Below are 24,476 nucleotides of genomic sequence, written 5' to 3' on the forward strand. Positions count from 1 at the left end.
TTTTATTTTGAGAGAAAGAGACAGGAAGATTAGACCTGGTCAAAATTTGGATTGGAGTCACTCCAAAGGCTGTGTGAAGCTGAGAGGTTTAACTTGAGTTTTCAGTCCGTCGCAGGCTTTTATTTTGAAATTGTGCTGTGCTTTTATTTTGAAAAGCAAAGACAGGAAGATCTCACCAGGTCAAAATTTGGATTGGAGTTACTCTAAAGCAGGGGTGTCTAACTCAGTTCCTGGAGGTCCACTATCCTCTATGTTCCAGATGTTTCCTTCTTACAACACACCTGATTCAAATGATTAGCCATCATTAAGCTCAGCAGAAGCCTGATAACGAGCCTGATCATTTGTATCAGGTGTGTTGGAACTGAGTTTGACACCCCTGCTGTAAAGGCTGTGTGAAGCTGAGAGGTTGAACTGATTTTCAGGCTGAAATGCACCTCCTGTGGAGGTATTGGGTGTGAAGGTGGGTGTGGCACTCCAATTAGTCTGTGTGTGTGCGTGGGAGCATGCCTGCGCGTGTGTAAAGGCGGTTGCTATGGGCCCCCATAGCAACGGTGCCTGCCACAGACAGCAGAAAAGTGCTTCTCAGCAGCACCGCGCAACGTCTCGTTCTGGCGCTAATTGTGGGCTAACCGTGAATGCTAGGTGAAAACCGACATGACCGTGAGCGAGAGGAAGGCTGTGGCTTTCCATAAATGTAATTGTTGTCCAAATATTGTGAGAAATGACCGAGTTACAGCGATTTAAAAAACACTGTCCCTCCATAAGGCAGATGATTCAGTTTACATTGGTTCTAATGGGGAGAACGGTGCGACTTTGGTCTAAACTGCTGCCTGCCATTTCCCGTCAGAAAGAGCGAGGTCTTCAAACTTGGATTCATTTGAATCCCAGGGAATTTGTCTACAATCTGACCAAATTTCATTCCCCTAAGATTTATCGTTTGGTCGTGAGGGCGATGCGATCGTGAAATTTTCAGGCGGATTTTTCACCTCTCCTCCACTCTACCAACTGACATGCCGCACTCTAACCAGAGCAGATTTTGAGAATTTTCACTTTTTTGAGGACTCACTGATCAAAAACTGTAAATCTCAGCCTGACATAAACTACATTCCTGCGGAGACAAGAAAAATCACTGCGTTTTGATGGTTAAATGAAGTTTCTAGGTGAACGTATGGCGAAGCAGTGGCGTTTGGAAAAAAGTGGATTTTTTGAGCCGATTTTTTTCACTCCCCATTCATTTTCAATGGGACTTTTTGCGCAGTTTTTTGCGAATAATTCTGCGAAAAAATGACGAACTTCTGAGAAAAGTCATAGCACACTATTCCCGATGAAGCCGCACGTTTTGATGTATAATTTGCTTTGGTTTTCTCAAAGCCCTAGGACGAGAAGCGAATCGAAAAACGGCGGAATGTTGAAGAAAAGATAACTAGACAATTCCCGCACGCGGAAATCGTGGAAGGGGCTCGGGATGTGTGCATGTCCGGAGCTGGGCAGGAGAGGGGTATTTTTGGTCAGTCGCAGGCTTTTATTTTGAAATTATGCTGTGCTTTTATTTTGAAAGGCAGCGACAGGAAGATTTCACCTTGTCAAAATTTGGATCAGGGTTACTCTCAAGGCTGTGTGACGCTGAGAGGTTAAACTGGCAAATTGTGCTGAGCTTTTATTTTGAAAGGCAGAGACAGGAAGATCTCACCTAGTCAAACTTTGGATTGTAGTTACTCTAAAGGCTGAGTGAAGCTGAGAGGTTAAACTGGCAAATTGTGCTGAGCTTTTATTTTGAAAGGCAGAGACAGGAAGATCTCACCTAGTCAAACTTTGGATTGTAGTTACTCTAAAGGCTGAGTGAAGCTGAGAGGTTTAACTGGCAAATTGTGCTGTGCTTTTATTTTGAAAGGTAGAGACAGGAAGATCTCACCTGGTCAAAATTTGGATTGAAGTTACTGTAAAGGCTGTGTGAAGCTGAGATGTTTAACTGGCATTTCCAGTCTGTCGCAGGCTTTTATTTAGTAATTGTGCTGTGCATTTATTTTGAAAGGCAAAGACAGGAAGATCTCACCTGGTCAAAATTTGGATTGGAGTTATTGTAAAGGCTGTGTGAAGCTGAGAGGTTTAACTGGTGTTTTCAGGCCCATCGCAGGCTTTTATTTTGAAATTGTGCTGTGCTTTTATTTTGAAAAGGAAAGACAGGAAGATCTCATCTGGTCAACATTTGGATTGGAGTTACTCTAAAGCAGGGGTGTCAAACTCAGTTCATGGAGGTCCACTATCCTCTATGTTTTACATGTTTCCCTCTTTCAACACACCTGATTCAAATAATCACCTCATCATCAAGCTCAGCAGAAGCCTGATAACGAGCCTGATCATTTGAATCAGGTGTGTTGGAACTGAGTTTGACACCCCTGCTCTAAAGGCTGTGTGAAGCTGAGAGGTAGATCTGATTTACAGGCTGAAATGCAGCTCCTGTGGAGGTATTGGGTGTGAAGGTGGGTGTGGCACACCAATGAGTCTGTGTGTGTGCGTGCGACCATGCCTGCGCGTGTGTAAGGGCGGTTGCTATGGGCCCCCATAGCAACGGTGCCTGCCACAGACAGCAAAAAAGTGCTTCTCAGCAGCAGCGCGCAACATCTCGTTCTGGCGCTAATTGTGGGCGAACCGTTAATGGTAGCTGAAAACTAAAATGACCGTGAGCGAGAGGAAGGCTGTGGCTTTCCATAAATGTAATTATTTTCCAAATATTGTGAGAAATGACCGAGTTACAGCGATTTAAAAAACACTGTCCCTCCATGAGGCAGATGATTCAGTTTACATTGGTTCTTATGGAGAGAACGGTGCGACTTTGGTCTAAACTGCTGCCTGCCATTTCACGTCAGAAAGAGCTAGGTCTTCAAACTTGGATTCATTTGAATCCCAGGAAAATTGTTTACAATCTGACCAAATTTCATTCCCCTAACATTTATAGTTTGGTCGTGAGGGCGATGCGATCGTGAAATTTTCAGGCGAATTTTTCACCTCTCCTCCACTCTACCAACTGACATGCCGCACTCTAAACAGAGCAGATTTTGAAAATTTTCACTTTTTTGAGGACTCACTGATCAAAAACTGTAAATCTCAGCCTGACAGAAAATACATTCCTGCGGAGACAAGAAAAATTACTGCGTTTTGATGGTTAAATGAAGTTTCTAGGTGAACGTATGGCGAAGCAGTGGCTTTTGGAAAAAAGGGGATTTTTTGAGCCGATTTTTTTCGGTCCCCATTCATTTCCTATGGGACTTTTTTGGCAGTTTTTTGCGAATAATTCTGCGAAAAAATGACGAATGTCTTAGAAAAGTCATAGCCCGGGATTCCCGATGAAGCCGCACGTTTTGATATATAATTTGTTTTGATTTTCTCAAAGCCCTAGGACGAGTTAGCGACCGAAAAATGGCGGAAACGTGAAGAAAATACTAGACAATTCCCGCTGGTGCGGAAATCGTGGGAGGGGCTCGGGATGTGTGCATGTCCGGAGCAGCGCAGCAGAGGCAAGAAGATCTCACCTGGTCAAAATTTGGATTGGAGTTACTGTAAAGGCTGTGTGAAGCTGAGAAATCTAACAGGCAAATTGTGCTGTTCTTTTATTTTGAGAGGAAGAGACAGGAAGATCAGACCTGGTCAAAATTTGGATTGGAGTTACTCTAAAGGCTGTGTGAAGCTGAGATGTTTAACTGGCGTTTTCAGTCTGTCGCAGGCTTTTATTTTGAAATTGTGCTGTGCTTTTACTTTGAAAGGCAGAGACAGGAAGATCTCACCTGGTCAAAATTTCAATTGGAGTTACTCTAAAGGCTGTGTGAAGCTGAGAGGTTTAACTGGCATTTCCAGTCTGTCTCAGGCTTTTTTTTTTGAATTGTGCTGTGCTTTTATTTTGAAAGGCAGCGACAGGAAGATCACACCTGGTCAAAATTTGGATTGGAGTTACTATAAAGGCTGTATGAAGCTGAGAGGTTTAACTGGCATTTCTTGTTTTTCGCAGGCTTTTATTATGAAATTGTGCCCTGCTTTCATTTTGAAAGGCAAAGACAGGGAGATTTCACCTGGTCAAAATTTGGATTGGAGTTACTCCAAACCAGGGGTGTCAAACTCAGTTCCTGGAGGTCCACTATCCTCTATGTTTTATATGTTTCCCTCTTCCAGCACACCTGATTCAAATAATCAGGTGATCATTAAGCTCAGCAGAAGCATTATAACAAGCCTGATCATTTTAATCAGGTGTGTTGGAAGAGGGAAACACATAAAACATAGAGGATTGGAGTTACTGTAAAGACTGTATGAAGCTGAGAGGTTTAACTGGCATTTGAAGTTCGTCGCAGGCTTTTATTTTGAAATTGTACTGTGCTTTTATTTTGAAAGGCAGAGACAGGAAGATCTCACCTGGTCAACATTTGGATTGGAGTTACTCTAAAGCTGGGGTGTCTAACTCAGTTCCTGGAGGTCCACTATCCTCTATGTTTTAGATGTTTCCCTCTTCCAACACACCTGATTCAAATCAACTCATCATCAAGCACAGCAGAAGCCTGATAATGAGCCTGATCATTTGAATCAGGTGTGTTGGAACTGAGTTTGACACCCCTGCAACAATGGCTGTGTGAAGCTGAGAGGTTGAACTGATTTTCAGGCTGAAATGCAGCTCCTGTGGAGGTATTGGGTGTGAAGGTGGGTGTGGCACTCCAATGAGTCTGTGTGTGTGCGTGGGAGCATGCCTGCGCGTGTGTAAGGGCGGTTGCTATGGGCCCCATAGCAACGGTGCCTGCCACAGACAGCAGAAAAGTGCTTCTCAGCAGCAGCGCGCAACGTCTCGTTCTGGCGCTAATTGTGGGCTAACCGTGAATGCTAGCTGAAAACCGACATGACCGTGAGCGAGAGGAGGGCTGTGGCTTTCCATAAATGTAATTATTTTCCAAATATTGTGAGAAATGACCGAGTTACAGCGATTTAAAAAACACTGTCCCTCCATGAGGCAGATGATTCAGTTTACATTGGTTCTTATGGAGAGAACGGTGGGACTTTGGTCTAAACTGCTGCCTGCCATTTCACTTCAGAAAGAGATAGGTCTTCAAACTTGGATTCATTTGAATCCCAGGAAAATTGTTTACAATCTGACCAAATTTCATTGCCCTAACATTTATGGTTTGGTCGTGAGGGCGATGCGATCGGGAAATTTTCAGGCGGATTTTTCTCCTCTCCTCCACTCTACCAACTGACATGCCGCACTCTAACCAGAGCAGATTTTGAGAATTTTCACTTTTTTGAGGACTCACTGATCAAAAACTGTAAATCTCAGCCTGACATAAACTACATTCCTGCGGAGACAAGAAAAATCCCTGCGTTTTGATGGTGAAATGAAGTTTCTAGGTGAACGTATGGCGAAGCAGTGGCATTTGGAAAAAAGTGGATTTTTTGAGCCGATTTTTTTCGCTCCCCATTCATTTTCAATGGGACTTTTTTCGCAGTTTTTTGCGAATAATTCTGCGATAAAATGACGAATTTCTTAGAAAAGTCATAGCACACTATTCCCGATGAAGCCGCACGTTTTGATATATAATTTATTTTGGTTTTCTCAAAGCCCTAGGACAAGAAGCGAATCGAAAAACGGCGGAAACGTGAAGAAAATATAATAACTAGACAATTCCCGCTCGCGGAAATCGTGGGAGGGGCTCGGGATGTGTGCATGTCCGGAGCTGGGCAGGAGAGGGGTAATTTTTTGGTCCGTCACAGGCTTTTATTTTGAAATTCTTCTGTGCTTTTATTTTGAAAGGAAGAGACAGGAAGATCTCACCTGGTCAAAATTTGGATTGGAGTTACTGTAAAGGCTGTGTGAAGCAAAGAGGGTTAACTGGCAAATTGTGCTGTGCTTTTATTTTGAAAGGCACAGACAGGAAGATCTCACCCAGTCAAAATTGAGATTGGAGTTACTCAAAAGGTTGTGTGAAGCTGAGAGGGTTAACTGGCGTTTCCAGTCCGTCAAAGGCTTTTATTTTGAAATCATGCTGTGCTTTCATTTTGAAAGGCAAAGACAGGAAGATCTCACCTGGTCAAAATTTGGACTGGAGTTATTGTAAAGGCTGTGTGAAGCTGAGAGGTTTAACTGGTGTTTTCAGGCCAATCGCAGGCTTTTATTTTGAAATTTACTGTGCTTTTATTTTGAAAGGCAGAGACAGGAAGATCTCATCTGGTCAACATTTGCATTGGAGTTACTGTAAAGCAGGGGTCTCAAACTCAGTTCCTGGAGAACCACTATCCTCTGTGTTCCAGATGTTTCCTTCTTACAACACACCTGATTGAAGTGATTTGCTCATCATTAAGCTCAGCAGAAGCCTGATAACGAGCCTGATCATTTGAATCAGGTGTGTTGGAACTGAGTTTGACACCCCTGCTCGAAAGGCTGTGTGAAGCTGAGAGGTTAAACTGGCGTTTTCGGGTTCATCGCAGGCTTTTATTTTGAAATTGTGCTGTGCTTTTATTTTGAAAGGCCGAGACAGAAAGATCTGACCTGGTCAAAATTTGGATTGGAGTTACTGTAAAGCAGGGGTGTCAAACTCAGTTCCTGGAGGTCCACTATCCTCTATGTTCTAGATGTTTCCTTCTTCCAACACACCTGTTTCAAATAATCAGCTCATCATCAAGCTCACCAGAAGCCTGATAACGAGCCTGATCATTTGAATCAGGTGTGTTGGAACTGAGTTTGACACCCCTGCTCGAAAGGCTGTGTGAAGCTGAGAGGTTGAACTGATTTTCAGGCTGAAATGCAGCTCCTGTGGAGGTATTGGGTGTGAAGGTGGGCGTGGCACACCAATGAGTCTGTGTGTGTGCGTGCGAACATGCCTGCGCGTGTGTAAGGGCGGTTGCTATGGGCCCCATAGCAACGGTGCCTGCCACAGACAGCAGAAAAGTGCTTCTCAGCAGCAGCGCGCAACGTCTCGTTCTGGCGCTAACTGTGGGCTAACCGTGAGTGCTAGCTGAAAACCAAAATGACCGTGAGCGAGAGGAAGGCTGTGGCTAACCAGAAATGTAATTATTTTCCAAATATTGTGAGAAATGACCGAGTTACAGCGATTTAAAAAACACTGTCCCTCCATGAGGCAGATGATTCAGTTTACATTGGTTCCTATGGAGAGAACGGTGCGACTTTGGTCTAAACTGCTGCCTGCCATTTCACTTCAGAAAGAGGTAGGTCTTCAAACTTGGATTCATTTGAATCCTAGGAAATTTGTCTACAATCTGACCAAATTTCATTCCCCTAACATTTATCGTTTGGTCGTGAGGGCGATGCGATCGTGAAATTTTCAGGCGGATTTTTCTCCTCTCCTCCACTCTACCAACTGACATCACGCACTCTAACCAGAGCAGATTTTGAGAATTTTCACTTTTTTGAGGACTCACTGATCAAAAACTATAAATCTCAGCCTGACATAAAATACATTCCTGCGAAGACAAGAAAAATCACTGCGTTTTGATGGTTAAATGAAGTTTCTAGGTGAACGTATGGCGAAGCAGTGGCGTTTGGAAAACAGTGGATTTTTTTGTCGATTTTTTTCATTCCCCATTCATTTTCTATGGGACTTTTTTTGCAGTTTTTTGCGAATAATTCTGCGAAAAAATGACGAATTTCTTAGAAAAGTCATAGCACACTATTCCCGATGAAGCCGCACGTTTTGATGTATAATTTGCTTTGGTTTTCTCAAAGGCCTAGGACGAGAAGCGAATCGAAAAACGGCGGAATGTTGAAGAAAATATAAAAGATAAACGCCTTTTTCACAGGAGAACAATAGTGGCTCGTGGCTTCGCCACGAGCCACTCTCCTCCCATTGCTTTGCAATGGAGAGGAGAGTGGCTCGTGTCGAAGCCCGAGCCCCTAATAAACGCAGCAGGAGAACAATAGTGGCTCGTGGCTTCGCCACGAGCCACTCTCCTCCCATTGCTTTGCAATGGAGAGGAGAGTGGCTCGTGTCGAAGCCCGAGCCCCTAATAATAAACGCAGCAGGAGAACAATAGTGGCTCGTGGCTTCGCCACGAGCCACTCTCCTCCCATTGCTTTGCAATGGAGAGGAGAGTGGCTCGTGTCGAAGCCCGAGCCCCTAACTAGACAATTCCCGCTCGCGGAAATCGTGGGAGGGGCTCGTGATGTGTTCATCTCCGGAGCAGCGCGGGATAGGCATATTTACTCTAAAGGCTGTGTTAAGGTGAGAGGTTTAACTGGTGTTTCGAGTCTGTCGCAGGCTTTTATTTTGAAATTGTGCTGTGCGTTTATTTTGAAAGGCAGAGACAAGAAGATCTCACCTGGTCAACATTTGGATTGGAGTTACTCGTAAGGTTGTGTGAAGTTGAGAGGTTAAACTGGCGATTTCCGGTTCATCGCAGGCTTTTATTTTGAAATTTTGCTGTGCTTTTATTTTTAAAGCCAGAGACAGCAAGATCTCACCTGTTCAAAATTTGGATTGGAGTTACTGTCAAGGCTGTGTGAAACTGAGAAGTTTAACTGGCAAATTGTGCTGTGCTTTTATTTTGAAAGACAGAGACAGGAAGATCTCACCTGGTCAAACTTTGGATTGGAGTTACTCTAAAGCAGGGGTGTCAAACTCAGTTCCTGGAGGTCAACTATCCTCTATGTTTTAGATGTTTCCCTCTTCCAACACACCTGTTTCAAATAATCAGCTCATCATCAAGCTCAGCAGAAGCCTGATAACGAGCCTGATCATTTGAATCAGGTGTGTTATAACTGAGTTTTACACCCCTGCAACAATGGCTGTGTTAAGCTGAGAGGTTTAACTGATTTTCAGGCTTAAATGCCGCTCCTGTGGAGGTATTGGGGGTTAAGGTGGGTGTGGCACTCCAATGAGTCTGTGTGTGTGCGTGTGACCATGCCTGCGCGTGTGTAAGGGCGGTTGCTATGGACCCCATAGCAACGGTGCCTGCCACAGACAGCAAAAAAGTGCTTCTCAGCAGCAGCGCTCAACGTCTCGTTCTGGCGCTAATTGTGGGCTAACCGTGAATGCTAGCTTAAAACCTACATGACCGTGAGCGAGAGGAGGGCTGTGGCTTTCCATAAATGTAATTATTTTCCAAATATTGTGAGAAATGACCGAGTTACAGCGATTTAAAAAACACTGTCCCTCCATGAGGCAGATGATTCAGTTTACATTGGTTCTTATGGAGAGAACGGTGCGACTTTGGTCTAAACTGCTCCCTGCCATTTCTCTTCAGAAAGAGCTAGGTCTTCAAACTTCGATTCATTTGAATCCCAGTAAATTTGTCTACAATCTGACTAAATTTCATTCCCCTAACATTTATCGTTTGGTCGTGAGAGCGATTCGATCGTGAAATTTTCAGGCGGATTTTTCTCCTCTCCTCCACTCTACCAACTTACATGCCGCACTCTAACCAGAGCAGATTTTGAGAATTTTCACTTTTTTGAGGACTCACTGATCAAAAACTGTAAATCTCAGCCTTACATAAAATACATTCCTACGAAGACAAGAAAAATCACTGCATTTTGATGGTTAAATGAAGTTTCTAGGTGAACGTATGGCGAAGCAGTGGCGTTTGGAAAAAAGTGGATTTTTACAGCCGATTTTTTTCACTCCCCATTCATTTTCTATGGGAATTTTTGCACAGTTTTTTGCGAATAATTCTGCGATAAAATGACGAATTTCTTAGAAAAGTCATAGCACACTATTCCCGATGAAGCCGCACGTTTTGATATATAATTTGCTTTGATTTTCTCAAAGCCCTAGGAGGAGAAGCGAATCGAAAAACGGCGGAAACGTGAGGAATAATAAAAGAGAATAAACGCCACAGGAGAACAATAGTGGCTCGTGGCTTCGCCACGAGCCACTCTCCTCCCATTGCTTTGCAATGGAGAGGAGAGTGGCTCGTGTCGAAGCCCGAGCCCCTAATAAACGCCAACAGGAGAACAATAGTGGCTCGGGCTGCATGCTGCAGCCCCGAGCCCCTAATAAACGCCACAGGAGAACAATAGTGGCTCGTGGCTTCGCCACGAGCCACTCTCCTCCCATTGCTTTGCAATGGAGAGGAGAGTGGCTCGTGTCGAAGCCCGAGCCCCTAATAATGAACATACATTAGTTTGAAGTGATCAGTGGAAATGGTGCATTTCTAGTTATAATTTTATTGTTTATAGGACTGTTTGTTGAGGTTATGGATGTTTATGTTCACGATTCAGACTGTGACTGGTTTCAAATGTTCATCAGAGCAACAGCCTGTGGAAAGAAACTGTTCATGTGTCTGGTGGTTTTGGCATACGGAGCTCTGTAGCGCCTGCCGGAGGGGAGGAGGTGAAACAGGTTATGTCCAGGGTGTGACGGATCTGCAGTGATGTTGCCTGCCCTTTTCCTGACTCTGGACATGTACAAGTCCTGAATGGAGGGCAGGCTGGCACCGAGGATTTTTTCTGCAGTCCTGACTGTCCGTTGCAGTCTGTGCCTGTCCTGCTTGGTGGCTGATCCAAACCACACAGTGATGGAAGTGCAGAGGACCGACTGGATGATGGCGGTGTACAACTGGATCAGCAGCTCCTGCAGGTTGAACTTCCTCAGTTGGTGCAGGAAGTACATCCTCTGCTGGGCCTTTTTCCTGATGGTGTCGATGTTGGACTTCCACTTCAGGTCCTGGGAGATTGTGGAACCCAGGAACCTGAAACTTTCCACAGCAGACACCGTGTTGTGAATGGAGAGGGGGGGCAGCACAGGGGGGCTCCTTCTGAAGTCCACTGTCATCTCCACAGTCTTGAGCGTGTTCAGCTCCAGGTTGTTCTGACCACACCAGAGGACCAGCTGTTCCACTTCTCATCTGTACGCAGACTCATCACCGTCCCGGATGAGGCTGATGACAGTTGTGTCGTCTACAGACTTTAAGAGCTTCACGCTTGGGTCACCTGAGGTGCAGTCATTGGTGTAGAGGGAGAAGAGCAGTGGGGAGAGCACACACCCCTGGGGGGCGCCAGTGCTGATTGTCCGGGTGCTGGATGTGATGCTCCCCAATCTCACGTTTCCAGGACGTTCAAATAAAACAGGCAGATGATCAAAGAAAACTGCATCACAAATCTCAACATTAGAAACAGTAAGAACAAGATGGAGAGTGTGGCCATGTTCATGTGTGGGGCCAACAACACGCTGTGCAAGATTAAAACATTCCATCAAATTTGAAAGGTCTTTCACCAGTGGCTTTTCAGGGCAGCTCACATGGATATTAAATTCCTCAATCATGAGAATGCCGTCATACACCGGTTATTCAGCCAGCAAATGTGAAAAGTCAATAAAGAAGTTTTTGTTGTATTTGGGTGGCCTGTAAATGACAGCGCACAACACCGGGGGTGCAGAGCTCAGTTCAAACACGTTCATTCCAAAACTGACATATGATGCCGTGGGTACGAGTTGGTTGCACTTAAAGATACTTTTAAAGACTGTTTCAGTCTGAAAATGGTTTTATATGAGTGACGTCTGCAGTAAAACATCTGATGCAGAGGGAAGTTTAAGCCGTTAATCAGGTAAACATGTGTTTAGTCTGCAGATGATCATGTTCCAGAACATATATTTACATCTTCTGTATCTCTGCAGGTTCATGAATGTGGAGCTTGTATGGATAAAACTTGTGGCTCCACATTTACTAAAGTGTCAGAGTAAAACCAACCTGTTCTCCTGTTAACACTCCTGCAGATCAGCAGCTTTACATGGGTCTGATTCTGGTGGTCAAGATCTTCATTTTATCAATGCCTTTGATGATTTACTGTAAGAAGAGAAGATCCACCAAACCTAAAGGTGAAGCTGCAGAAACACACACAGCTTCCATCACTTCATCACTGATCACTGACTCACATTCATCTCCTGGAAACTGACACAAACCTGAACCTGAACTAACCTCATCTAACCAGCAGGTTATCTCACATTCTTCGGATCTTTTTAAAAATCATTCTGTCACACTAAAGTCAAACCTCACAGTCAGACAGCAGCAGATAAAAAGCAGAAGGACTGTGTGGTTTTGTGTTTTTTTCATCTCTGGTCTAATCTTTACAGTCACAGCTCCTCGTCTTTCTTTTGACTTTAGTTCCTCCATTTCTTGTTCCTGTAATGAGTCTGTCTCATGGTCTGTTTATTTGTTTGTTTGTTTTGAGCAACATCTTGCAGAAGATTTGAGATACATGTCTAAGTTATTTCCTATAAAAAATGATCACAAAAAATCCAACTTCATTATCTGAGTGTGAAGAAGTTTCAATAAAAATTTGAATCTCAGGTTATTCTCTTTCTTCATATTTTCACTTCTCAAGTCGTTCAAAGTTTCATAATTTCATCCATTTCTTTCCTCCTGAAGGTTAAACCACTTCAGCAGATGTTGGTTGCAGGTTGTTTTTCTAAAAATAATCTAGAAATTCAACTCTTAATGACATTCAAACTAGTGCACAGACGACATCCACAACACTGTCTGGGATCAAAGTGTTCAACAACAAGAATGGCAGAAAAAACAGCTGGACTCTGTTTAACTTGGTGTTATTATGAATGAAGCCTGCAGGGGGCAGAGTAGGACTGAAATCAGACACAAAGCCACAATAAAAACAACTCATCCACATGCTGATCACATATTTAGCAGGTTTTCTACATATTTATGGAACATTTTCTATCACTGATAATAAATGATGCTAGAATCAGATGTGAACTGATGTTAAAACAAGGATCAGTTTTCCATGAATTCTAGATGGAACCAGAAGAACAACAAGCTGCCACTGCTGCACATGGACTCACTTCTGAACTCTCACATTCATCATTGACCTTTTTCTGGGCTTTTGTGGAGAAATCAGTCCAGCAGATCTTCCAGACATATTGAACCATTTACATGTTGAATTTCCATATTCCTGACATTTAAATGTCACAGTTTTAATCTCACATTTGGTTCATTTTCCCCACAGATGTTCACATCACACATGATCAGTTCTCAGACTGTTTAAAGTCTAGAATTCAGCTTCAGTCTGTTTTCTACCGTTGTGTGGCTCTGAAATGGTGACATTTTGTTGACTTTTATTTCTACATTTTCTTCAAATAGAACACGTCTTTCTGAGCTGCTGACAGGTTTTGGAGTCCTGATAGTAAAAAAGGTTTTTGTCTGCAGAACTGCTCATGTTTAAACCTGCAGTGGAACCTTTGTCTCCCCCTTCTGGCAGTGACAGTAATTACACCAACACTTCACTTTCTTCCACATTTGAGGCACTTCAGCTTCAGGGAGGAATGAACATTTGTGCATTTTTCTTTCGTGTTTATACTGATGTTACAGAAGCCTGTGTTGTCCTGTACATGTTTAAAGTTGTAAAACATGAGGTGAATATCTGTAAAACGCCCCCTGCAGGTTAAAAGCTCAAACTGCTGCCTGCTCTGTGACTGTAAATCTACTTCATTGTCCTTGTTTGACCTTAAACGGCTGAATAAACCTTGTTGTTGCTGTTTCTCAGTTTAAAACTGATGCATTCTTTGGGATCTCCAAGCGTCTCCGTCACAGGAGTGTGGTTCTCCTCTTCCATTCTCATATATATAAAACCAGATTATACAGTGTGCAGGAAAACATGCAGTATGTTTGCATACTATAAGAATTAGTACCTACTGTATACTGCAGTATGCACTTAAAGTAAACAGAACAAGGATGTAATTGATCCTACAATCTAAATAAACACCAACTCATCATTTCATTCATTCAACACTGGAAACTCATTCAATTCTATTTTATTTTATTTTATTTGTATAGCACTAATTACAGATCAAATTGTCTGAAGACGCTTTACAGAACCCATATGCCTGAACCCCCAGAGCAAACCCTAAGGCGACAGTGGTCAGAAAAAATTCCCTTTTAACAGGAAACCTTGAAAGCAGAACCCAGCTCTTTATATGGGAGGACCCATCTGCTGCTGTCCAGCAGGTTGAGAGGACAGAAGAGGTAGAGAGGTAGAAGGAAGGGGAGATGGAGGGACGGGAGAAGAGGAAGGTGGAGAACAAGGAACATATAACACACAATGGGACACATGCATGATCAGATAGATCAGTGGTTCCCAACCTGGGGTCCACGTCCCCATAAGGAGGACGCCAGAGATCTTTGTCTGCTCTGAGGCTGTGAGCTTAGAAACATTAGATTTTCACATTCTGGATCCAATCAGAGGAACACAATCACAGGTCCACCTATAAAACATTGTTAAAACACTTTTTTTTTGCTCTTTCCTCAGAAATCCTTTGCTCCTTCGATGGCCACATCCAGACCTCCTTTGTCCACGCTTTCTTCAGGTTGGCTCGCTGCCTCATCCTGATTCATTATTTTTGTGTGCAGTGAGAAAATTACTGACGGGAACGACGTCTGAAAAACGCAGAACTGGTGAAGATTGATCAGTACCTAAAAACAACTCCGGCTACACCTCCAGAGTTCCCTTAAATTTGGTTTAGTGAAGGACAAGACAGAATTGTGTTATTTATGGTGAAATGCTTGCAAATGACAGCATGAAGCCAAGAAATGACAGCGACATCAGGAAACAAAACACAGTCTGGTAAAGTTGGAAAGATATTCATGGTGGGGGGGTGTTGGTTCCACAGGAGAAGCAACTGATGACTGAAGGCTCTGCCTGCCATTCTACTTTTAGAAATTCTGGGAACAACAAGTAAGCCTGCAGTCTGAGAGTTCTGCTGGGATAATATGCTGCTATCAGCTCTTTGAGAGAAATGCTCAGTTTATACAACAATTTAAAAAAGGAAGTATTGTTACATAAAAAAGATACATCAAGCAGAAAAAAGGTAATCCACTTTAATACTATTCAGTTCAAACAACAATGCCTACTCAACTTACCCATAACTTCTATAAAGAAGAACACAATCACTTAGCATTTGTTTGAAGGAAAGAAAGTCTATACAGCTGAAGATAAATAAGAAAAACAACAAACACAACTAACACAGCGGTCCAGCTATTTAACAGTTACCACTCTAGACACTATACATCCAGCTAAGGACTTTAACAAGCAAGACAAATGAAATCCTCTTCTGCTGGTGGGCCTTGAACACACATTTAGTGGAAGCACCTCAAACAAACATCACACTGAATGTGAAAGACACAGAATGTAGGTTTGAAAAAAGACGTCTTTAAGAAGCTCTACATTGTTATTGTTGTGTTATTGTTGTCATCAATTCAACAATTATTACTTCAAGTGGAGCCAAGGTAGAAATCAAACAGTAGTCCTTGGTATAAGAGAAGAATCTAACATCAGCATTAAAGACAATTCCCATGATCAAAAGAGTATTCCATTTCAGATTTAGAGATGACTGTTACTGACTCATGTTCCTGTTCCCCACAAAAGTGACATCTGTCTGTCAGCTCATCTGGTAAAAAACAAAGAGGACAGAAAAAATAAGAGCATGTGTGATGTTGTCATGCATCCAAACTTTCTTCATATTTAGGTAGTATTTACTAGAACTGTAACATTTGACAGGATTTTTATGGACAAGTCTATGAAATACCAAAATATCTCCGCGCAGTTTCCAGGAGAAGAGTAACAGTGATTTCCACTCTGTGTCTGTTTATCACCTCTTTTGTGGCAGAAAAACTTGTGTCTTCCTTTTGCAAGAGACATTGTGCAAACAGAAAAAGACATTTGAACAGAACGTTAAGCTGTGCCTCTTAGTAATTATGAGCTTATCTGTCACCATATAGAGATATTAACCTGCTGGAAGTTCACAACTTCTGACTTTTAGACATCTGAAAAAAGTGCAATGTTATTTGTCTTGGTTCAAAAAAGGACAGTCGTGTTCCAGTTTCTAAATGTGAGGATGATGACATTGCTCTGCAAAGCAAACATACTTTCAGTGCAAAGACTCCACACCATGTACTGTCACATTGTTTTGTGTGTTGTACAGTAGAAGAACAATTCAAGCACATAAGATCAGACTTTTTGACTCTAAAAATACATTGACTGTTTCAAAGATGACTTGTAAAGCTGTAAAACCGATCTATCTATAGAGCAAAAATAAAGTTCAATAATATTAGAGCTGCTTTTCCAGCTCCATGTCAGGACCAACTCTGTTAATGTCCCAGTAATATCATTTGGATGCCCCAGTTTTGGAGAGGAGGGCATGGACTTCTTTTCCTGCCCAAGCATCCTTAACATCTATCAGAATAATAAGAAAATGATGAAGAAAATTAACTTAGGGAAAAAAGCAAGTGACAGAGAAAATGTTCCATTTGTCTGTCAGAGCTTGGGTATATGTTGGTGTTTCTGCTGGCTGTAATGGCCGTATGGAATTTGGGTGGACTGTGGCTGCTGGGACAGCTGCTGGGGCAACTTATCATTTTATTCAACAAACTGCATGAATGAATACTGCCTTGTATGTTGATTTAGAAGAACACTGAGGACTAACTACTTGTGATACAAAAAATGCACTCAGAGCATCTTTTCTGTCATTTTTGTACTGAGATAAATATTTCTGAGGTTTCTATGGATTTAAAAACATTTTTGCCTTCTTGGACTGAACTCACCTTGATGGAATGAATTCTGTGCTTTTTAATAGAGTCACTGCTTACCTGAACACTGGGAAACCTGATGATGACATATTATGCTTGAGTAGCACTTTTTAAAAAAGCACATGTACACTTAATACCATGAGGATTTTTTATGATAGAATTTGAACAAAATAAAAAAGAACTTAGGAGAAACTGTTTTTTTTCCATGACCCTATTCCATAGTAATTCCATGTGGTTTCAGTTTAGGGCTGACTTACCCACTTGTTGATATCCACTGACATCCCCGCTCAATAAAACCTTTTGGAGATAGCATCTCTCATTTCTGTCTGGACACAGTCTGCCCCAGTGGGACTTGCATGAAAATCCACAAAGGTTTCATTGGCCTCATTAGCCCCACACACCACTTTGGTTTTCAGTGCTTTTGCAGTACCCTTGTGTCGCCAATAATAAAGCTCCCTTCCTAAATAATGAGAGGAAAAGGAGCAGTATTTCACAAACTGCTGCTCTTAAATGCATGATCCATACTGGATGGTATGCGTTATTATATGATACGCTTTCAGATGATGCTTGAAAAAAAGCCTTCATGTCAGTCTGACTGCAGAGATTACAAAGGTTTGATCTTGCAAAACATACCAACAACTTTAAGATTTCAATATTATTTGTAAAATATGATGAGACATAGAGTCCTGTATAATTTAATCATGACAGACAGAAACTGCTTCAGATGTGATTTTAGACAATTTTATTTGTTCCGTGTTTATTCTGTCACATTTGTGAAATGGTTATGACGTCATTGGTCTTACCTTCAGTGTCATACAGATGAAACTTTCCTTGAAGTAATAAGTTTTCCGTCTTGGTGAACTTTGAGGGGTTACTCTTTTTTAGCTTCATATTGGACAATGAGTTTGTAATCTGTAGGATTCATTGCTAACTCTTTTTAATTGACAAAATCAAGGCTGATGATGCCGATCCTCGACCTGCTCCAAAATGCTGAAGGCTGACCTTGTGTCATTTGCAGAATTGATTGAAGAATCACGTGTTCTACACATGTAGACACCTGAGAAACTTTCATTATAGAGGAGGGATACATTTTCTGGCAGGCACAGTCAATCAGGCTGAAATAATGTGTATCCCCCTATAACTTTAGCTGTGATTCATGAAACTAGTCCTAAGTCACAAGTTTTGTTGTGCATGACCACAAATGTCTGCAGAATAAACCACATGATGTTGGTACATCACCTGAGGAATATAGAGGGGGGTACATTTTCTAGCAGACGCAGTCAATCAGGCTGTAATTATGTGTCTCCCCCTCAAAAAATGTTCTGCTAGATCCTCCTGTATCATCATTTGTCTGTGTGGAGAATTTCTGAATAAATAGTTCTGATGATCAACAGAGGGGGAATTAAAAAAATATCTGAAGATAAGACACCCTGTGGAAAGGAAAGTGAGTTACAGCAACAACTGTTGTTGGCAGTGCTGCAGTAAATTCATCAGAGTCTATAATTCCAGTGAAAAAGGTGGAATTGAGTGTGGCAGTGTGTTCAAATGCTCACAGTGGTGTTGGTTTTACTGGATCAGAAGTTGGACAGATTGATCCTAACCAATGAATTACAGCACATTTGAATCTAGCACCCAGAGAGTATTGAGCCTATGTTTAGTTAGCAGGCTGATCGCCCAGCAACATGACGCTTTCCTACAAAAGGAGAAGGAAAAGACATTGTTAGGCAGCGCTGTGAATATTATTCATTGGGCAACACGCAATGTACAGCAAAAGCATTTATTTAGGTAGAAATGTCACGTGCTACATTAGCAAACATCTTTGAACAATCCACGTTTTGTTTTATTCATAATCTACGCTGATATCTAAACATGGGATTATAGCTCCACCCTTCCAAATGCATGCGCGCTCCTGCAGCAAGAGATACACTTTCTATGGGGGGAACTACTTTGGCACCACACCGGCGTCATTCCTGGTTGCTGCAGCCGTGCTTCCCCAGTTGCAGAGCGCCGGCACATGCCTCCACTCTGGCTGTCGTCCCCTCAATCCTGCCTTCCCCCCTCCCTCTCCGGTTGGGAGTTTCTGCTCATAGTTGGCATTTTAGTTTGTTAGTTTTTGTGAATAAAACCTGTTTAATTGTCGCTCTGCCTGCCGTCTGCTCTGTGCGACTCTCATTTGGGTTTGTTCTCGCCCCAAACCGTAACACCTGCTGTAAAACCTTCCTGTTTGTGGAACAAAGAGAAAAATTCCTCCAAAGAGGAAGCACAAGTTTAAGAGCAGCAGCTGATAAAAAGTCTGATAAGTGACAAAGAGCTGCAGGACCTGATGAAGGCAGCAAATAAAGTCTGACAACACTCAACAACAAGCTCTTCATGTGTGGAACAAAGCAGAGTTGTGGGAGTCTGATGGACTGATGAGACTAAAGTGGACTGTTTGGGCAGAACGTCTGGAGGCAGAAGGACCAGAAGAACAGCATCAACAGTCCTGTTGGTGGCTTTCAAGCTGCTAAACTGGAGCGTGTGAGCAGCATCATGGATTCTCTCCAACACCAGGACACTTAGAAGAACAATGTGAGGAAACTGAAGCTCACTGGACTTTCAGCAGGACCAGCATCCAAAGCAAACGTCCACCAAAGCCTGCTTCAGGAATCCTTCCTGGAAAGTCCTGGAGGGGCGTCTCAGTCCTGGATTTCAGTCCAGATGAAAATCATCACTGGGATTTCAAGGAAGCAGCAGCAGCTCAGAAGACAAAGAATATTATTGATCTGGAAGCTTCTACACACCAGGAACCAGCTGAAGGTGAAGAAGAGAGAAAGTAGCAGAAACATTTAGTGGAGCTCAGAAAGGTCAAAGGATGTTGACATTAAATATGAACTCTGAGCTCAACAAGCTGCTTCTGGACCTTTGAGGACTAAACTGGATTTCTCCGTGATGCTGTAAAAATCCTTCACATGTGCTTCATTAAACTCTCTCTGGACACCAAGGCTTCAGCTGACATGTTTCCAGGACACTTTGTTCTCATCAGCTCAATGTGCTGCAGGTAGAGAAGATCAACAAGTTTGACTGCAGCTGGAAATAGAAAGAAAAGTCAAATCTAATCCTGCACTGAAACAAACATCCTGAAACTTACTGCACACTCTGCAACCTGACATCAACCTCCACACTGGAAAAAATATGTGGAAAGGAACGGTGAACATCTGGCAGCAAGGAGGCCAGAGGAAATGTTTGAAGAGAGAAACACAACATTTAAGAAGTGGAGAAAGTGAGAAAATGACAGAAAACATCTGTCACTTATTGGAATAGTTGTTGTTGAGGTGAAAACAGGAAAACAGTCATTTTTATTGGTCACACATTGTACAACAACAATTTACTAGTTGGAAAAAGAAAGATTCTAAAATTGTAGAAATTAACACTTTTTTATCATTTTACACAGATTATCTGTAATTGAACTAAATCCTGCAAAACTGTCAAATAAAACAGTGGAATGCTTTGGAATCATTTCTGCCTTTAATAGAATTAATATATATCGTATACATATACAGAGTTTGTCCTTCAGATTCTGGAAAAATGATATTTTTTGCTGATTTAAATTCAATAAACAAGAGTGTGACAGTTAAATGGTATAAAAGAACAAATGAACATTTATTAAAATAGTGAATTTTAATGTTCACATTATTCATCAGTTTTTTACAGCAAACATTCTGAATAAATGAACATTTTTTCTGTGATTTTATTCCAGATTATCTGTAATTTAACAAAACACAGCAAAAATGTCAATTAAGTGTTAAAATATTTCTCATTTTCAATCTTTAATAAACATAAATAGTCTTTAAAATGAGGACAAATATCTGTAAAATAATCTGACTTGTTGCTGATTAAAATAAAGTAAAAATGTTGTTAAAGAACAAATGACTATTTATTAAAATACCTAACCCTATTGATGTGGACATTATTTACAGTTGAACATGGAAGTTAATACTTTTCTGGGATTTTACTAGATATTGTTTGTAATTGAACAAAACAAACAGAACTGGTTGTAAAATAATGATCATTTTTTACAGTCATGGTATCATGTGAACATTAACGGGGAAATCTGTGTTTGTTTTGTTTCTTGTGAACTTAATTTCATGAGTTGAGTGAACTCTGAGCTGTTCATTTATTCAACTCAATATTTGAAGAAAAAATGCCTCAAGTTCTACAAATTCATGTTTTTAAGTTCTAAAGTGGTTTGAAAAGAAAAATGAGACATTTTAAGTTCAAATAATTAGTAATTAGTAAAACTGCTGTATTTCTCTAAAGTAAACTAGAACAGATGAGTTGATTTGACTGAATGAATTCCTGATGTTTTACAGTGCAGTAACATGGTCCAGTCAGAGTCTCTACACACCAGCTGCTGCTGCTTCAACATCTGGATCATCAGGACACACTTCATCCTCTCAGCACAAACACCGTCCTGATCAGCATCACTTCCATCTGCAGAGAGAAGAAGAAAGAGCAGAGGAGATCAATGAGTTTGATCAGCAGCTCATCAGGACTTCAGTCGTGTTCAGAGCAGCAGCTTCATGTTAACGTGTTGGAGTGAACACACTGAGCTCCAAGCTCACACACTGCATGAAAAGCCAGAATATCAGTCCTGTGAATTACAGAAAACCTACCAAGTTCATGGCAGTTATCAGCAGTTCACAGGCTGTGAACTCCAGGTTTGTCTGTGCTGGAAATTGCTGTAAACAGATCCTGATGTGGGGTTGGGGGGTGGGTGTGTGGGGCAAGAGGGGCATGAGACTTCACACCTCGGGCATTACAGAGGTGTGAAAAACTAATTAGCATCTGGCCTGTCTGTCTAGTGTTACTCAGGACACCCACTGGATGAAACGAGACAAATCATGACAGACAAAAAAACATGTCATGATTGGTTGATAGATCTGTTGCTATTGGTCAGCCCCTGGACCATGAAACCTAAAGGTGAGTGTCCACTAGATGTGATTTTCCTGCATGTAAACACGACGCATCTGAAAATCACTCTCATGGTGGGCGGTCAGTAGCAGAGCACAACATTGTCACATGACAGCACTCGAGCAACAGCTGATCACTACGTGGTCATGTGACCGAGCTTTCAGCTTGATGGTCCGGCAGACAAGTCAGAAAAACACAGCGGCTTGGTGGCAAACTTTCTCTTTTATTATAAAAATCTTCAGCAAAAAGTATTTCTGAAAGCATCTGAGGTGAGAAATAAGCTGTGCAGCAGCTGTTCACTGAAGCTCAAACATTGTCATGTGACAATTTTGTGGCTCTCTAGTGACGTCCACCATGAGTGTGATTTTCAGATGCAGTTTGTTTACATGCAAGAAAATCACATCTAGTGGACATGTGGCTAAACACACCATGACAACAAGCTTGTGGCTCCTCTGATTGGCTGACTGCTGTCTCTGTGTTTCTGTCTCCATTCTGCTCTCACAGCTTCACTGAGAAGCTGCAGGTTTACAGGAGACACTGGATCTTTGCTTTGATACTGACTGAGTTTAGTAGAAAACTGCTGGAAGCAGCAGAGACTGATGGAACCTTCTACTGACCTCAGAGCCTTCAGGCTGCAGTCTGGACTCTTCACAAGATCTAACAGATGTTTCACTGATGAATCCTGCAGGTTGTTCTCACTCAGGTCCAGAAACATCAGATGGGAGGGGTTGGACTTCAGAGCTGAGACCAGAGAATCACAGCTGATCTCTGACAAACTGCATCTCCACAAACTGAATAAAGAATAAAAGATGTGTACAAAATCATTGATGATCCATCAGATGTGTTCAGGTTCTGAATGTGCAGATCAACATTACTTTGTCCTCATCAATCAGCTTTTCTCTAAAAGCAGCAGAGTGACTTTGTCCTTCTGTTATTGTGGATCATCATCATGTCAGCCTTCTACACACATCATCCACATGTCAGCACAACATTCATCCACCTATTCATGTCCACACATCAATAACATGCTGCATCATCAACAGGATCAGGATCAGTCAAATAAAACTCAACTCAACACAAACCAAAGAAATATTTCTACTTCAGTCAGTAAACTTTGTATGAACTGATCTGAGTTCAGAGGATCTTCTGGATCCAGATGTGACTCTTTAGTGCAAATTACAAACATTCATTTATTTTAACAACTAACACTGAATATTTTCTAATTTTTTCTGCAGAAAGGACGGAACTTTTGTCACAAGAAACTGATTTATCATAGAAAATATGAACCAGAGCAGATTTACAGCTTCATGGATGGAAGTTCTGTTGAACATAAATGAGCTTCAGTTGTCATTAAACACATCAGATCTACAACAGTAACAGACAAACAGTGAACTGACATCAGAGTCTTCAGGATGCAGTCTGGACTCTCCAGAAAACCACTCAGATGTTTCACTCCTGAATCCTTCAGGTTGTTGTCACTCAGGTCCAGATGTTCCAGATGTGAGGGGTTGGACTTCAGAGCTGAGACCAGAGAATCACAGCTGATCTCTGACAAACTGCAGCGCCTCAATCTGAATAAAGAATAAAAGATGTGAGTTGAGGAGACAAAGTTCCTGCTTGAAATCATTCAGAGTTTCATCATGAGTTCAGAGCTGAAGAAGCTTCAGAAGGTCCAAGTTTACAAAATGGAAACTCCAAACAGCTGAAGCCAACAGGATGCAGCTTCAAACAGTCCAACAGAAGCAGTGAAGAAGAGCTCTCATTAATATTAATGACAACATGCTGCTGCTTCAATAAAGACGGAGTGACTTCAGCTCTGAAACTCTGCAGCTCCACCAGTGGCTCCATCCACACAAACTCATGCTGAGCAACAAACACAAGGAAAAACACTCTGACATTTATTTCACTTTCTGCTCAGAGCCACACAAACACACAAGAAGGAAACGTGGACAAAATGAGGCTCCAGACTCTAAAATATCTTCATGTTGTGGAACCATGGAGACGTTTCCATCAGGACTCTACATTCACATCATTTCATTCTTCATCCATCTGTCACTGATAGTGGAAAGTGTCCATCACAGTTTTCAGAGGACCAGGTGACGTCTTCAAACTCTTTTCTCAAACACAAACATCTTCACTTTCAAATGACTCAAACCAGAGAAAAGAAGAAAATCAGCAGAAAGTGAAGCAGGAAATGTTCCCATTGCTCCTGATAAATGACTTCAACTCTTCATCAACTGTCACAACTTCTGCTGCTGGATTTTCTGCTCATTCAACAACTGATGGATCAGCTTCATGTTTCATCAGCAGATAAATCAAACGGCTGCATCTTGGATTTCAACATTTCACTTTCTCAAACATCACATGGCTTCATCCAAGTGTTGAACCAGCAGATGCTGAATATTAGTTTCTGTCTCTCAGGATGAAAAACTGCTTCAATTACAGCTCAAACTATCAGTCCACTGTTTGATGAGTCCATGAACAAAAGCTTTCAAACATTTACATCATGGTTTCACTCATTTATCCAGTAAAAACATCAAACTGCTTCCACTTTGTCCACTGTCAACACTCTCTGTTTTCTGTCACATTAAACTGAATATTTGTGCTTCTGGACTGTTGCTGGAACAAAACCAGACATTTGAAGACGTCACCTTCAACTCTGACAAACTGTTTACAACATTTGATAAACTAAACCAGTGAAACACCTGAAAGCTTCATCAGGAATAAAAACAGCTGCTAGTTGCTGCTGTCACTTTGAATGAAAGAGAAACATGAGGTCAGATATGAGCTGAAGATCACGTGTGTCAGAGTTTCACAGTCAATTATTCACTGGAGGATTTTTCTGCTTTTATTCAGCTTTGAAATGTGCAGCTCAACATTTCTCTGCCACAGTCCAAGGACTAAAGCAGAGAAGAAGAAAACAGACGTTACCATGAAGATCCTCAGTGTGGATCAGTAGAACATCAGCCTGATGGCTGCAGTTTAGAGTCACCACAACTTTACATCAC

At 41.8% G+C, this 24,476-nt stretch overlaps 1 protein-coding gene and 1 long non-coding RNA gene across 13 annotated transcripts in view; one reads left to right on the plus strand and one right to left on the minus strand.

Moving 5' to 3' along the window:
- Positions 1 to 24,476, plus strand: part of LOC127534550 (uncharacterized) — a 532,033-nt gene that overhangs the window by 72,449 nt on the left and 435,108 nt on the right. The window contains exon 1 of one of the 2 annotated variants that reach the window (XR_007942705.1): positions 11,775 to 11,801. The exons of the other annotated variant lie outside the window; for it this stretch is intronic. This is a non-coding gene — a long non-coding RNA (uncharacterized LOC127534550). Of the gene's footprint in view, positions 1 to 11,774; positions 11,802 to 24,476 lie in introns of those variants that run through there. 2 annotated transcript variants of the gene reach the window in all.
- Positions 1 to 24,476, minus strand: part of LOC110947664 (NACHT, LRR and PYD domains-containing protein 12-like) — a 155,838-nt gene that overhangs the window by 69,749 nt on the left and 61,613 nt on the right. The window contains exons 10-13 of one of the 11 annotated variants that reach the window (XR_007942702.1): positions 22,866 to 23,039; positions 22,086 to 22,259; positions 20,903 to 20,988; positions 18,350 to 19,308 (exon numbers count right to left, since the gene is read on the minus strand). The exons of 8 other annotated variants lie outside the window; for them this stretch is intronic. Coding sequence is in view for 2 of the 3 variants with exons in the window: in XM_051950009.1 (XP_051805969.1) it covers positions 20,979 to 20,988; positions 22,086 to 22,259; positions 22,866 to 23,039 (358 nt within the window). In the remaining variant the exon portion in view is untranslated. Of the gene's footprint in view, positions 1 to 18,349; positions 19,309 to 19,835; positions 20,989 to 22,085; positions 22,260 to 22,865; positions 23,040 to 24,476 lie in introns of those variants that run through there. 2 more of the 11 variants (XM_051950009.1, XM_051950010.1) reach the window with 2 other exon arrangements.

Source organism: Acanthochromis polyacanthus, chromosome 6 (assembly GCF_021347895.1).
Source record: "Acanthochromis polyacanthus isolate Apoly-LR-REF ecotype Palm Island chromosome 6, KAUST_Apoly_ChrSc, whole genome shotgun sequence".
Classification (NCBI taxonomy): domain Eukaryota; kingdom Metazoa; phylum Chordata; class Actinopteri; family Pomacentridae; genus Acanthochromis; species Acanthochromis polyacanthus.